Source organism: Heteronotia binoei, chromosome 4, assembly GCF_032191835.1.
Source record: "Heteronotia binoei isolate CCM8104 ecotype False Entrance Well chromosome 4, APGP_CSIRO_Hbin_v1, whole genome shotgun sequence".
NCBI lineage: Eukaryota > Metazoa > Chordata > Lepidosauria > Squamata > Gekkonidae > Heteronotia > Heteronotia binoei.
This window is the reverse complement of record NC_083226.1, coordinates 112,421,042-112,436,473: the sequence shown is the minus strand read 5'-3', so window position 1 is coordinate 112,436,473 and position 15,432 is coordinate 112,421,042. Positions and strand designations below refer to the sequence as shown.

General features: G+C 44.2%; 1 protein-coding gene across 1 annotated transcript in view; it reads right to left on the bottom strand.

The window, feature by feature from the left end:
- Window positions 1–15,202, bottom strand: part of LOC132570134 (uncharacterized) — a 92,009-nt gene extending 76,807 nt beyond the window's left edge. The window contains exons 1-2 of the mRNA XM_060236568.1: window positions 14,677–15,202; window positions 11,097–11,279 (exon numbers count right to left, since the gene is read on the bottom strand). Coding sequence (XP_060092551.1) covers window positions 11,097–11,279; window positions 14,677–15,202 — 709 coding nt within the window. The remainder of the gene's footprint in view (window positions 1–11,096; window positions 11,280–14,676) is intronic.
- Between the last annotated feature and the right edge of the window lie 230 nt (window positions 15,203–15,432).

Here is a 15,432-nt window from a genome sequence, read left to right as displayed (position 1 = left end):
ACTAACCCACCCCTACTTACATGTAATATTTGAGGAAATCTGATTTACGGTGTCAACTTGGGGACATGCATTTTTATTGCAATGTGTCTGAGGAAGTGTGTTTGTACATAGAAGCTTATACTTAAATAAAAAATTGTTTGTCTTAGAAAATCATAGGAGGCCATGAAGGAAGTGGGGGCAACCTCTTTGGGTGCCTGTGTTCCACTGTCCTGAGTTTTGTAATGAGTGTAAATGTTGTAATTCAGTAATTTCCTGTTCCAGTCTGTTTCTGAAATGATGTTGCAGTAAAACAGGTTGCTCAGCTTTGTGAATCCTGATTTCAGATTTGTGTCCATTTTTTTTATATGTCCAGACCACAGGGGCACTGAATTCAGCTGTTGGGCAGTAGTTGGTAAGGTTGGACCACTGGGCTGGTCACTATTAGGTTGGAACAGGGCTCTGCTGCTTAGCACCACTGCATTCAATGCACTGTTTCTGTGCTGTAGTCCTTGCAGAAAGCACCTCCCCCATCTGGTGTGTAATTCAGAGAGATTCTCAGATTTGAACTAAGGTCCTGTGTGTGACACTGGCACAGCCACAGTAGCACTTGTTCTGCTGGACACATACCACTGTTATGCTACTTGCAAACAAGCATCCTCACCACAGTTGACTTTTCACTGCAGAGATTCTCTAAGCTACTGCCCGTATTTGCAAGTTTTTCCTGTCATAGGAAATAATGAGGAATGGGGACAACCACTTTGGGGTCTTTTTCGGAATTTGGGGATTCTCTTGGGAAGAGGCTTATTTAGCTACACTGCAAATTTGGTGCCCCTCTCTCAAATCCCTTCCTTCCTACTGTCAATTTTCCCATCATGCGGAAAGTGACACCATTCCCCCCTACGTGGGGAATGGGGGCACTCTCTTTGGATGCCCCTAGAATTGGACACCCTAATTCAATCTTTTTTAAACTTGGGGGTTCTCTGGGGGATAGACGTCTGCAGCTACACTGCAAGTTTGGTGCATTTTCCTCAAACCCTCTACCACCAACCCCCAGATTATATCTATGAGATTTTGCCATTAACTTTAATGGCCCATAGGATATAATGAAACTGAATAGCTGCCAAATAGATTTAGTAGTATTCAGGACCAATGTTCCCTCTGAGAGCCAGTTTGGTGTAGTGGTTAAGTGTGCGGACTCTTATCTGGGAGAACCAGGTTTGATTCCCCCCTCCTCCACTTGCACCTGCTGGAATGGCCTTGGGTTAGCCATAACTATCACAGGAATTGTCATAAGAACATAAGAGAAGCCATGTTGGATCAGGCCAATGGCCCATCCAGTCCAACACTCTGTGTCACACAGTGACCAAAAAACCCAATGGCCAGCAAGAGGTCCACCAGTGGAGATAGAAGCCCTTCCACTGTGCCCCCTCCAAGCACAAGAATACAGAGCATCACTGTCCCAGACAGAGAGTTCCAACAATAAGCTGTGGCTAATAGCCACTGATGGACCTCTGCTCCATATACTTATCCATTCCCCTCTTGTAGCTGTCTATGCTTGTAGCCGTCACCACCTCCTGTGGCAGTGAATTCCACATGTTAATCACCCTTTGGGTGAACAAGTACTTCCTTTTATCAGTTCTATCCCAACTGCTCAGCAATTTCATCGAATGCCCACGAGTTCTTGCATTGTGAGAAAGAGAGAAAGTGCTTCTTTCTCTACCTTCTCTATCCCATGCATAATCTTGTAAACCTCTATCATGTCACCCCGCAGTCGACATTTCTCCAAGCTAAAGAGCCCCAAGCGTTTTAACCTTTCTTCATAGGGAAAGTGTTTCAACCCTTTAATCATTCTAGTTGCCCTTTTCTGCACTTTTTCCAATGCTATATCTTTTTTGAGGTGCGATGACCAGAATTGTACACACTACTCCAAATGAGGCCGCACCATCCATTTATACAGGGGCATTATGATATTGGCTGATATGTTTTCAATTCCCTTCCTAATAATTCCCAGCATGACGTTGGCCTTTTTTATTGCAATCGCACACTGTCTTGACATTTTCAGTGAGTTATCTACCACGACCCCAAGATCTCTCTCTTGGTCAGTCTCTGCCAGTTCACACCCCATCAACTTGTATTTATAGCTAGGATTTTTGGCCCCATTGTGCATTACTTTGCACTTGGTCACACTGAACCTCATCTGCCACATTGATGCCCACTCACCCAGCCTCGACAGATCCCTTTGGAGTGCCTCACAATCCTCTCTGGTTTTCACCACCCTGAACAATTTAGTGTCATCTGCAAACTTGGCCACTTCACTGCTCACTCCCAACGCCAAATCATTAATGAACAAGTTAAAGAGCATGGGACCCAGTACTGAGCCCTGCGGCACCCCACCGCTTACCGTCCTCCACTGCGAAGATTACCATTTATACTAACTCTCTGCTTCCTATTAATTAGCCAGTTTCTGATCCACAAGAGAACTTGTCCTTTTACTCCATGACTCTTGAGCTTACTAAGGAGCCTTTGATGAGGAACTTTATCAAAAGCTTTCTGGAAGTCAAGGTAAACAACATCTATTGGGCCCCCTTTGTCCACATGTTTGTTCATCCCCTCAAAGAACTCTAACAGGTTAGTGAGACAAGATCTTCCCTTACAGAACCTATGCTGAGTCTTCCTCAATAACTTGTGTTCATCAATGTGCCTACTCATTTTCTCTCTGATAATGGTTTCTACTAACTCTCTCGCTATTGAAGTCAGACTGATTGGCCTGTAATTTCCTGGATCTCCTCTGGAACCCTTTTTAAAGATGGGGGTGACATCTGCTACCTTCTAGTCCTCAGGAACGGAGGCAGATTTCAGTGAAAGATTACATATTTTTGTCAGGAGATCCACAAGTTCACCTTTGAGTTCTTTCAGAACTCTTGGATGTATGCCATCCGGGCCTGGTGACTTATTAGTTTTTAATTTGTCTATCAGTTGTAGGACCTCCTCTCTTGTCACCTCAATCTGACTCAGGTCCTTGAAAGGGCAGCTCCACCCTCTCAGCCCCACCCACCTCATAGGGTGTCTGTTGTGGAGGGAGAAGATAAAGGAGATTGTAAGCCACTCTGAGTCTCTGATTCAGAGAGAAGGGTGGGGGTATAAACTGCAATCTTCTTCTTCTAAGCTGAGTTAGTGTGAGCTAGCTCACACATTTTTGTCTTAGCTAAGGAAGGATGGCCTCAGAGCACACTAATTTATGCAGTAGCTCACAACTTTAATGCCAGTAGCTCATAGTAGAATTTTTGCTCACAAGACTCTGCAGCTTAGACGGAACATTGCTTAGGACAGCTGTATTCAGCAGCCAGATGGTGCTGAATACAGATGAATCTGCTGTTATTCAGGATTGTTTTCAGGTTGACCAAACCAAGTGTGTACCCCTAGTTAGGATACAACCACAAAGTTAAAAGGGAACAAAAACCCCACCTCTCTTCAACCTACCAATCCATCTTTCCCAAACAATCTATCTCATTCAGAAGTTGGTGCCTTCCAAGCAGAGAGAACAGGCAACCTACATTAAGAAACTTATACAGCAGTAGTTCCATATCACTCAAATCACTGAACCAAGCCACAAGTCAAGCTACAGCTACAGCCAGTTTGGTGTAGTGGTTAAGTGTGCAGACTCTTATCTGGAAGAACCGGGTTTGATTTCCCACTCCTCCACTTGCACCTGCTGGCATGGCCTTGGGTCAGCCATAGCTCTGGCAGAGGTTGTCCTTGAAACGGCAGCTGTGAGAGCCCTCTCAGCCCCACCCACCTCACATGGTGTCTGTTGTGGGGGAGGAAGGTAAAGGAGATTGTGAGCCGCTCTGAGACTCTTCGGAGTGGAGGGCGGGATATAAATCCAATATCTTCTTCATCTTCTACATGACCATTATTTATTTATTTCCTATATTTATAGTCTGCCTTTCTAGCTGGACTCAAGTATGTAGTATGTGTTATAATAACCATCAACAGTAGGTCTTGTTGGCTCTCTGGAACAGGTGGGCTTGAAGGCCTGGCTATCACATATCCACACTTGCTGCCTGCTGTGGTGTATGTTTGCCTTGCTCAATAGACTAGAAGCAAAGCCATGCTAAGGAATGGCAAACATGTCAAATCCACCACCACCACCCCCCCAACAAACAAACAAGCAAATACTTGGCTACTCTTCCTGTATGAAAGGTAACTCATGATTCTGGCAGCTTGCAGACGTTTCAATGGAACTTGTCATCACTACAAGGTGAGTCATTTTAAATTGTGTTGTGGTTCCAGCTTATTATTTCTTCCTTTATTCATCCATTAATCTATTTATTTTGAACATTTCTATGCAGCACCTCCAGGAAACCCACTTGTGATCTAGTCATTAGGGGAATTTTCTGTGATAGCATAGATATTTCTCCAAATGATAATTTTTAAACTGCTGTCTGAGAGGTGTAATAGGTCTCATGCTTGCACTTGTGTAGTTGATAGATTGTGTACCTGATGAATATTATTATTTGTGAATGCACCGAGATATTATTTGGGGGAGAAATGTATTGGGAATTCAAGTGTTAATCTTGCATTTTGTTGAATAGAATAAAATAAACATTCTGCGTGTAACTTTTTCAGTGGTAGAGATTCTACTGCTTATAGTTAATTTTCCCAGTCTATACTGACTGTGTATGTTCATTTAGTAACAATGAAACTGAGAGACAAAGACAGCAGCATGTGTGAACTGAAGCATATTCTGTGCCCTAGATGTTAAAATTCCGACCTGGGAAACCCATCAGAAAGCACTGTAAATTCATTAGGCATCTTAAGTAGAAAGCTGTCCCCTGAGATTCCAAGACAGCATATTTGGAATATTTTTAAATGTGAAAGGGAAGCAGAAATAATAATGAGACAGAGGAACAACTTTTAGTCAAGGGATGTTGAAGGTTAATCCAATCAGCAGGGTTCATGAGGAAAAGCACTAGAGAATTGGATATTTATACACAGGGAGACAGAAAATGGAAATAGCTTATTTCAGTATCTATGAAATGATACTGAAATATTTAACTCCTGCACTAAAAAGTATTTTATTTTGTGGACATTTCTATACAACATCTCTGCCATGATGGCAAAATTAGACAAATTAATGTTTGTGACCAGCACAAACTTAATTTATTGTGGGTGTCATGGTCTGGGTGTAGTTAGAAAGCAGTCCAAGTCTGGTCTAAAGGTGAGCCAGGAGACGCTGAACAGAAGCTGAATCAGAAAGTCAAATCGAGGGTCTGAGAGTGAGGTCATCCAGAAACGAGAGTAAGCAAGCCAGGAAATCTGATCAGGAATAAGAGCCAAAGTGGATGCAAGGTCATCATGGTAGTGACTTGTTGCTTCCATAGAGAGCCCAGCCCTGAAAAGGAGACTAAATGGGCCTCTAGCAATGCTTCAATTAGCAAGCAGGGAAGCTGCTGATAGTACTCAGGGCTCAGTGACTGTCTTCCCTGTAGCCGTGCATCTCTTCGATGGGTTGTTAAGTCCTGGTGGAGTCACTGTCTCAGCTGAGCTACCTGTGGAGGTGAGTCAGGTGGGCTTTCAGTTTGCAGCTGCACCTCATCAACTGCTGCTGGGCCAGGTGTGGGGAATGCTGACTCGGGCAGCAGCGAACTGTCAGCTTCTGGAATATCAGAGAGGCCGGCTGCAGACTCTGTTGGTACTGTCAGCTCGAGTGGGGACCCAGCACAATTGTTGTTGCCTATGACACTATCCCCCCCAGCATCCCCCCCATAAGGGCCAGGCTTTTCTGGATAGGAGTAATGGAACTCTTGTACTACCTCCAAGGCATGGAGGTTGTCAGCTGGTTCCCAGGACTGGTCCGTGGGGCCATAGCCTTCCCGATCAATGAGGTACTGGAGGTTGCCACGATGGTGCCAAGAGTCCAGCATCTGGTGGACCTCGTATTCTTCCTCGTCATCAACCAGTGTGGGTGGTGGTGGCGGTGGCAATGAAGGTGATGGTCGAGCAGGGTCGAAAGGTGCAGCTGGAACCAGAAGGGACTGATGGAAGAATGGGTGAATACAGAGGGCTGGCAGCAATTGGAGCTGCAAGGTGATGGGGTTAATCTGTTCTGCTATCAGGGATGACAGATGGGAAGAATTGGGGGTGGTACCCATAGGTTGTGACAAATGAAGTCAGTTGCATGGACAAGTGCACAGCATTGTTGTAGGCAAACTTGTCCAGAGGCAGCAGGGTAGCCCAGTTTTTTTGTTGGTAGCAAGTGTAGCAGCAGAGGTACTGTTCTAGCATGGCATTTGCGTGATCTGTCTGGCCATTCGTCTGCTGGTGGTAAGTCAAGGATAGGTGGACTTGGGTACCCAGACATGAGTGGAGGGCCTGCCAGAACCAGGATGAGAACTGTGGGTCCCTGTCAGATAACAGGTGTTCCAGGAGCCCTTGCAATTGAAATATGTGCTGAAGGAAATGCTGAGCTGTTTCCTGGGCTGTGGGAGCTTAGGGCAAGGGACAAAGTGAGCCATCTTGGTGAAATGGTCCATGGCCACCAGGATGCAGGTGTAACCTTTGGACTGGGAAAGTTCTGTAATGGTCCAGAGAGAGTGCTCCAGGGTCCTGAAGGTGTGGCAAGGGATGCAAGAGTCTCAAGGGGTTGTCTGGGAGATCCTTGCCTTGTTGGCTGACTTTGTAGGAGCTGATGTACCAGGTAACCTCAGCACAGACTCGGAGCCACCAGAACTCCCATGTCAGCAAATATGTTATCTTGTGCTGACCAAAGTGCCCGGCAGGTGGGGAATCATGGGACAGGTATAGCACTTCCATCCATAGGGATCTCGGTGGCACATAGAGGCATTCTCAATGCAATAGAAGGCTGTCTCAGGTTCAGAACTCTCCCATTGGGCTATTTTGGAGCTCCTAGAGGCACCATTGATCCCAGTTGTGGGCCTGACTAGCACAGATGTCTTCTGCTAGGGTTGGGTGGGTCGAGGTGGCTGCAAAGACAGAAGGTGGCAGGGTGGGGATGGCTGGGGCCTCCTCAGTCTCAGCAGGTGTGTATTCAGGCTTCCACAAGAGTGTATTGGCTTTCCGGTTTTGGGTGTGCGAAATACAGGTGATCTGGAAGTTGAAGTGTGAAGAGAGGGACCACTGGATCTGCTGTTGACTGAGGGATGAGCTGTCTAGAAGAACTCCAGGTTATGATGGTTTGTGAACACCTGGGCTGGGTGATGGGCCCCTTCAAGGTAGTGCCTCCAAATCTTGAAGACAGTCTTGATGGCAAACAGCTCCCTTTCCCAGATGGTGTAGTTTCTCTTAGCTGCTGTCAGCTGGCGTGAGTAGTAGGTACAGGGCTGAAGAGGCTTAGACAGGTCATCCCATTGGGACAGCACTGCTCCGTGGGTGACGATGGAGTGTCTGCTTTGACAGTGAAGGGCAGTTGTGGGTCCAGATAGTGCAGGAGTGGGCCAGTGGTGAAGCGGGTTTTCAGAGTTGTGAAGGCCTGGTTGGCCTCTGGGGTCCAGCAGAAGGGCTCCTTGGCCGGAAAAGCCGAGCCATGAGAGTGGTCAGAGATGTGTAGGTGGGGATAAGCTGCCTATAGAAACTGGCGAAGCCAAGAAATCTCTGAAGATCCTTGCAGTTTTAAGGGGCCTGCCAGGTGTGAAAGGCTTCCACCTTCTTCAGATCCATATGGATCCCTTGAAGCAACATAATGTGACCAAGGAACTCAATGGAGTGCCGATTGAAGTCACATTTCTCAAGCCTGGCACACAGGCCATGGTCTTGTAGGCACTGAAGGACCTGGCGCTTGTGCTCAATGTGTTGGGCAGGGCTGCGGGAATAAATCAAAATGTCGTTCAAATAAATGATGACAAAGCAGTTGAGCAGGTCTCAGAAGATGTCATTTGTCAGCCTCTGGAAGATGGAGGGGGCATTGATCAACCCGAACGGCATCACCAGGTATTCATATTGGCTGTAGTGGGCGCCAAATGCCGTCTTTCATTTGTCTCCCTGGTTTATGTATACTAAATTGTAAGCACCACGGAGATCCAGCTTGGTGTAGATCTGGGTCCCCTTAAGGTGATCTAGAAATTCAGGGGTCAGTGGCAAGGGATACTGGTCCTGGACAGTGATCTTATTGAGTGCCTGGCAGTCGTTGCAGAGGCTTTTCTTCTTCACAAAAAGGACAGGGGCTGACCAGGGCTTTTTTTGTACCAGGAACTTCTTTGGATATTAGGCAAACTGTACTAAGAGCCCTGTAAGCTCTTGGAAGATTGGCTATATCAGGGGTGTGTGACCTAATATGCAAATGAGTTTTTGCTCCAAAAAAAGCCCTGGGGCTGACAGTGGGGATGTGGAGGGCCTGATGAACACTCTCTTTATGTTCTTGGTGAGGAAGTCTTGTAAGGCTTCTGGCTTTGGTTCCAATATCAGGTACATGCACCCTACAGGTAGAGGCACCTCCGGCATCAAGTCAATGGCACAATCATACAGCTAGTGAGGGGGAAGTTGGTCAGTCCCCTTCTTCTCGAAGATGTTGGTGAAGTTGTTATATTTTTGAGGAAGTTGGGGGCCACTGGCTGGGGCGGTGGCTGCAAGGGTGGACAGGCAGTGGCCCAGTACAATTGTCATTGCCCATGACAGTGGGAATTCATGCTACCTCCTTCCCCCCATTTTGGTTGGACAGGCGACCCCAACCTTTTAGAGCTTGGAGGCAACTTTGGAATTCTGACACAGGATGGTGGTTACAATCACAAAATGGCTGCCATAGGAGGCAGAGCCTGCCACACAGAGGAAACTAAAGTGCATAGGAGAAGGGTGGTATTTAAAAAAATACACTGGAAATAAAACCAACATTATGGTAGCACCTGTCACTGAAATAATGTTGTTTTAATCTGCCCAGCCAATCAGATCTCTAGTGGACAATCAGAAGCCCTATTGGGCAAGTGCCCCACCTGGCTCCACTAAATTTCTAAAAACGCTTGGTGGGTGCCAGGAAATATGTCAGCAGGCACCATGGCATCCATGGGCACCATGTTGAGAACCCTTGGTTTAGGATTTAGGAACTGGTTCAGGATTTCTTCAATCCAAATCCAATTTATTGTGACATTGAATGTGAGAACTTAACAAATTAGAGTTTCCCCAGTAACTGGGATTCAAACTGTAGGATGACCCTGGTTACTGGAATAGAAACAAAGGACAATTTGTTAAGTAGTCCACATTAAGACTTCATAACAAATTGAACTTAAATGGAAGCTTTCCTAAATCAGGAAATTTTCAACTACAAGCCCTGTGTGTGAGAAGGGAAGAGAAGAATGTATGAGTCTGAGAAGACAAACTCCAGCTTATTGTGTTGTCTAAATGGAGTCCCTCAAATATATAAAGATGCATGTGTAGGAGTGGGTGGGTAGGGAAAGGTTAGAAGAAGTTATGCCTTCCACATTTTTAAAAACATATATCTATATCTGGCCTGCATTAGCAGCCAGACCCTCCTCATGGTCAGAGCATCCTGGGACAAGCACTACCATTAGCTCTCTTCTTCTGCATACACAAAATCACCTCTTTTTAAATTCTTGCTACTTAATGTCTTTAGCTTAGTGTTCCCTGTCTGGTCAAGCCTTCCTGGGTCCTCAATAGGGCCATTAGCAGTCATCAAGCCATGGCCCAAACCTTTGTTTCACTCTGGTTAAAGCAATAATCATGATTGTTCTCTAAAAGTTCCCCACTGAAAGGGACACACACACCTTCCCACTGCCTTGGGGCACAATTTACCTATAAAAAGAAGTCTCAGAAATCTGCTGTCTGTATGTGTGTTCCTGGTACCAGCCACATATACCCCTACTCTGTGGGCTTCCTTTTCTCTCCTTCACAAAATGAAATACTAGCCATTTCTCTCCAGCTCTGCTGCTTCTGTGGAACTTTCCAAGACTGGTAAATGTCACTCTGTTTCTAAAACACTGTTTTCTCACTCATCCCTGCGTTTTCCAGTTAGCTCTTGAATGTTGTATGTTTTGCTGAATGAACCTTTCTTTCCCCTCCTCATTTTCCTTGTTAATAAAAAGCTCTTTACGTTGGACAAATTATTTTGAGAATTCTCACAAGAACATTCCCTATCAACATAGACTCATAGAATCATAAAACTGGAAGGTACCTCCAGGATCATCTAGTCCAAACCCCTGCACAATGCAGGAAATTCACAAATACTGCTTTCTCCGTAAATTCACGAGATCCCCAGTCTCCCCAGTCTCTGTTTAAAAACCTCCAAAGAAGGAGAGCCCACCACCTCCCAAGGAAGCATGTTCCATTGAGGAACCACTCTGTCAGGAAGTTCTTCCTAATGTTGAGCCAGAAACTCTTTTGATTTAATTTTAACCTGTTGGTTCTGGTCCTACCTTCTGAGGCCACAGAAAACAATTCTGCACTATATGACACATAGGTGTTTAGATCCCAGTTGCCTCCTCTTGCACATTCTCTTTTTTTCTAATCCTTCCCAACTATAACCCCTTTGGGTAACATATATATTCAAAGTCTTACAATTTCACAGTTGTCAGATATTTATTATACTGAATACTCTCCTAAATGTATGTTTCTTGCTTAATACAAAAATATACTATTAAAAGAAATTATCTCACAAGGTCTGTAAAACAGGTCATGTTTTCTGAGAACCACAAATGTTTCCTTTGTTACTCTGTATTTACTTATCTCATCTTAGCTTGAACAGTGACAGAATGCCCAAACAGATTAAATATGAAGGCTGGGACTTTTTGAACAATTTGGCCTGATGAACTTTTTTTTGTACTCTGTTTTCCTTCAGCATTACCAGTGCTGTTTGTCTAGTTGGAAATTGAGCAAATATTGCAAAAATACCAGAAGTCTCCAGTGCTCACTGCTCCAAGGGAATTCAGACCAAGGAAGTGACATCCCTGGAACAGCTCACTTCAACAAGTGAACAGCAAGTAATTTTTAGGTTTTATTGATTACTTGTCAGTCATCTTGGATCCCAGGGTCAGGACAGGAGAATGGTGCCATAGAAATCCTAATATTAAATACACAATAAATGTATTCATAATTCTTTGTGTATACGCCTCTGTCTTATCGTTATAACAAGCAACACAAGCAACACTTACATGATCCTTCAGTGATTGTACTGGCTATGGAGCTCCCTCCAGTTGAACTGCACCGCCTGCTGTCTTTGAACTGTTTTCTTCGCTTGGCCCAACGGTCTGTTGCTTCTTCTTGGGAGCTCTCACTAGCTTTGATATCTTTTGAGTCTTTCTCATTGGAAAGTACTAGACTCTTGTCTTTTAAAGCTGCAGTTAATTATCACCATATTTAGTAACAGAATATATATATTTAAACATACTACAAGCCAAACTATCATTTACAGTTAATATTGTACCTTAGAATGGGGTTTGATCACATTATGTGAAGACAAGAATCACTGGAAAATTAAATAATGCTAAGAAAGGCAGCAGGAAAAGAAGGCCCAACATTAGTTGGATCAATTAAATAAAGGAAGCCATGGTCCTCAGTTTGCAAGACCTGAGCAACAGGACATTTTGGAGGCCATTAATTCATAGAGTTGCCATAAGTCAGAAGTGACTTGATGGCATTTAATATACACACAGGAGGTAATTGCAGTCCTACATGCATTTACTTATATGTAAGTCAACTAATAATAAGGGACTTTTTTCAATTCAATAAGGGAGGAGTAGCATAGACACACTACTTACAATATAGCAGATATTAACTTATTAACACTTCAAACACTTTTCAGCGTAATTCCTTGCACGTTTCATCATAGCAACACCTAATAATAAAGACCGCACTCTGCATGGGCACATACTTGCACTATTTTGGGCCATATCATCTTCTAGTAATTCTATAAAATGGTGTCTTCCTATTCTTTAAAAACATTTTTTATAACAATAATTCAAAAGCTTCATAAGAAATGACATGTTAACAAATGTACAAAATGAGTAAGAATGAAACATATAATTTGTTAATATCATGTAATTAATGTTCTACGCCTTTTGTCCTGCCAGCATTAAAAGCTATCAAAAGTACATCGTAGCAAAATTTGAATATAGCAGTTATAGCTAAATTCACAATAACTGAAATATGCTTTTTGCCTGATCTATAGTACTCCATGTTCATCTTGCAACCAATCTGTGTTCATGTCCTTATAAAAATCATCCACTCTTCAAACTGAGACTGATTTTCCACTAGCCTTATGCCGCTCTCACTCTCCTCCACAGGGCTTCCATCCGACTTCACACTATCTGCCCCAGGGCTGCAACTCGCTCTGTCTCTTTCATTCAGCAAACAAGATCCTCTAAAAACCAGTTTCTGTTTGCCACACGAAAAAGGTGAAGTTAGTTGCAGCTCCGGGGCAGATAGTGTGAAATTTGACAGAAGCCCTGGTGGAGAAGAGGAGTGTGAGAGCGGAATAAGGCTAGTGGAAAATCAGTCTGAGTCAATACAAAAGGTACAGGTAGTCCCCTGTGCAAGCACCAGTCGTTTCCAACTCTGGGGTGACGTTGTTTTCACAGTGTTTTCACGGCAGACTTTTTATGGGGTGGTTTGCCATTGCCTTCCCCAGTCATCTACACTTTCCCCCCAGAAAGCTGGGTACTCATTTTACCGACCCCGGAAGGATGGAAAGCTGAGTCAACCTGGAGCTGGCTACCTGAACCAGCTTCCGCTGGGATTGAACTCAGGTTGTGAGCAGAGAGCTCCAACTGCAGTACTGCAGCTTTACCACTCTGTGCCACGGGGCTTTCTCTGAGTCAATATAATTGCATAAATATGAAAACTTAACAACTGAATAACATTTATTAAGGTTTTTGTAATTGCCTTTAAAGAACTGCCTTTCTTCAACTTTTTCTTTCGCTTTTTCAGTTTCAGTGGGTTGTAGGCTTATTCTCCCACCTCCTTCTTTCCTGTCTCAACCCTTTGTATGCAACACTGTCATGTCCCCTGAATTGAATGGGAATGTTCCATGAGCACAATGGAGCTCCACAGTTGCAAAGAATTATTGGAACCCCAGCTAGGGTTGCCAGCTCCAATTTGGACAAGTCCTGGAAATCTGGGGGTAGAGCCTGGGGAAGGTGGTATTTGCAGAGGGCAGGGATGTCAACAAGGTAATTTGGGGAGGGGATGGTACTCAACAAGGTATAATGCCATAGAGTTTACCCTCCAAAACAGCCATTTTCACTGCAGGAACCTGTCTCTGCCGTCTGGAGATCAGTTGTAATTCAGAGAGATCTCCAGGCCCCACATGGAGGCTGACAAGTCTAATCCCTGCAGTCTGCAAATGAATTGTTCTGTGTTACAGAGGATTCTGTGATGCATTCTAGGTTGTACTTATTTTCTCTAGCTGCTATTTAGGCCTGTTGAGCTATTACCATTATCCTTTGTGAAATGAACAAACAATGCCACTGAAGAGGAAGCTAGACATGGTGGGAAGATTGGACTAAGGGGGTGGGATATCCTTTTGCCCAACTCCATGGGGTACTGCTGGAAATGCAAGATAGTCAAGAACATATCTGGCACACTCCTGTTGCTGGACATTTCAAGGCAAGATCAGCAACCTGTATTTTAGGAAAAAAATTGCTCTCCATTACAGACTAGAGTTTACTTTCAAGTTCCAGCACTTAGATGAAAACCTTTCTTCAGGCATCTTGTTTCTATTGTACTACTGGCATTTTATGACATTTTGAATTATAGAGCTTGCCATTAAATTTTAAGTAATATCAAGTAAAGATATTAAAACTAAGGCCTGTTTGCAGGGAGCTAGGGTTGCCAAGTCCAATTAAAGAAAAATCTGGGGACTTTGGGGGTGGAGCCAGGAGACATTGGGGGTGGAGCCAAGAACAAGGATGTGACAAGCATAATTGAACTCCAAGGGAGTTCTTGCCATCACATTTAAAGAGACAGCACACCTTTTAAAATGCCTTTCTTCCATAGGAAATAATTAAGGATAGGGGCACCATATTTTGGGGCTCATAGAATTGGACCCTCTGGTCCAATCGTTTTGAAACTTGGGGGGTATTTTGGGGAGAGGCACTAGATGCTATACTAAAAAGTTGGTGCCTCTACCTCAAAAAATAGCCCCCCCCAGAGCCCCCAATACCCACGGATCAATTTCCTATTATTCCCTATGGGAATCGTTCTCCATAGGGAATAATAGAGTGCCTAGTAGACATTTCCCTCCCCCCCACGCTTTCTAAAGGGGGGGAGGGCCTCCAAACTAGGGAATCCCCTGCCCCCTCCCTCTCATACACACACACTTACCAGATCTTCCTCCGGACAACTCTACTTCCTGTGAAAACGAAAGCAAAAGAAAGGGAGGGGCCGTTCTCAGAAGCCCTTTCTGCTTCCTGCCCAGCCTTAAAGGGGCAGACATTTTGCAAACGGCTCAGGAGCTCTACAACATGAAGCCTAAAGGTATGTTCTCCCCCCCCTCCACCCCCACCCCCGCTTCCAGAGTTTTGAAGAGCGGGAGATGAGGCTGCGAACCCAGAAGTCTCCCGCCAGAGTGGGAGGTTTGGGAAGCCTACAGGGAGCACAATGCCTGAAATACAAACCCAATCTGTTAGATGAAGCAATGAATATATGGTCCATATATATGTCAGCAGACAGCATCATAAACTTTTCCCTTGATTAATAAGATAGAGTTATTAGAGGGAACTAGATTTTACCAACCTGTGTGGTGGTTTGGAATTTGGAGGGATAAGGCTTTGTTTAAATTCTGATTTATATCTGTATTCACTTCACTTTGTTCCTCAGATTTTTCAAAGCTGGGTTTGTGTAACTCCTGCACTGGATGGGCTGCTGAATATGCTTCAAAATTATCATACGTTTTTTTAATGTCTTGTTCCCTAAAAAGTGGCTCTTTAGCTTCTGTGAAGAAAGTACCAGCAAAAATCTCCTCATCTTCTGAAGCGCTAGATATAGCAGCACTCAGAGTAGAATCCTCTTCGCAGCTAGGATCTTCATGAATGTTTTCAGACATCTCCTGAACTTCAACAGAACTCTGTAGTTCAGTACATAGACCTGGTTCATCAGCATCCAATAGTGATGACAGAGATGTCTTCTCCCTTATGGTGCAAGGCAATATGGGCTCCTTTTTCAGTGCAATGCCAAAGGAGTCTGTTATGGTCTTGCTGTCACCTTGAAGTATGAGACTTCGTTCTAATTCTCCAGCTATTATAGCCATCACAGAACCCATCTTTTTCTTTCTTATTAATTCAGACTCTGCAGTAAGACTGGTATTAGAATGCATGAGTAAATGCTTTTTTTGGAGGCATTTTTTAGTTTCATTATCAGAACTGGCATTATTGTTGGTATCATCATTTGATGGGTTATTATTGGAAAATGAGGGACCTTGACTGAAAGATGGATCAGTCTGTAACTCTACGCATTCTTGATCTTTTTGGTGATTGTTCTTTAGAGCCTCAC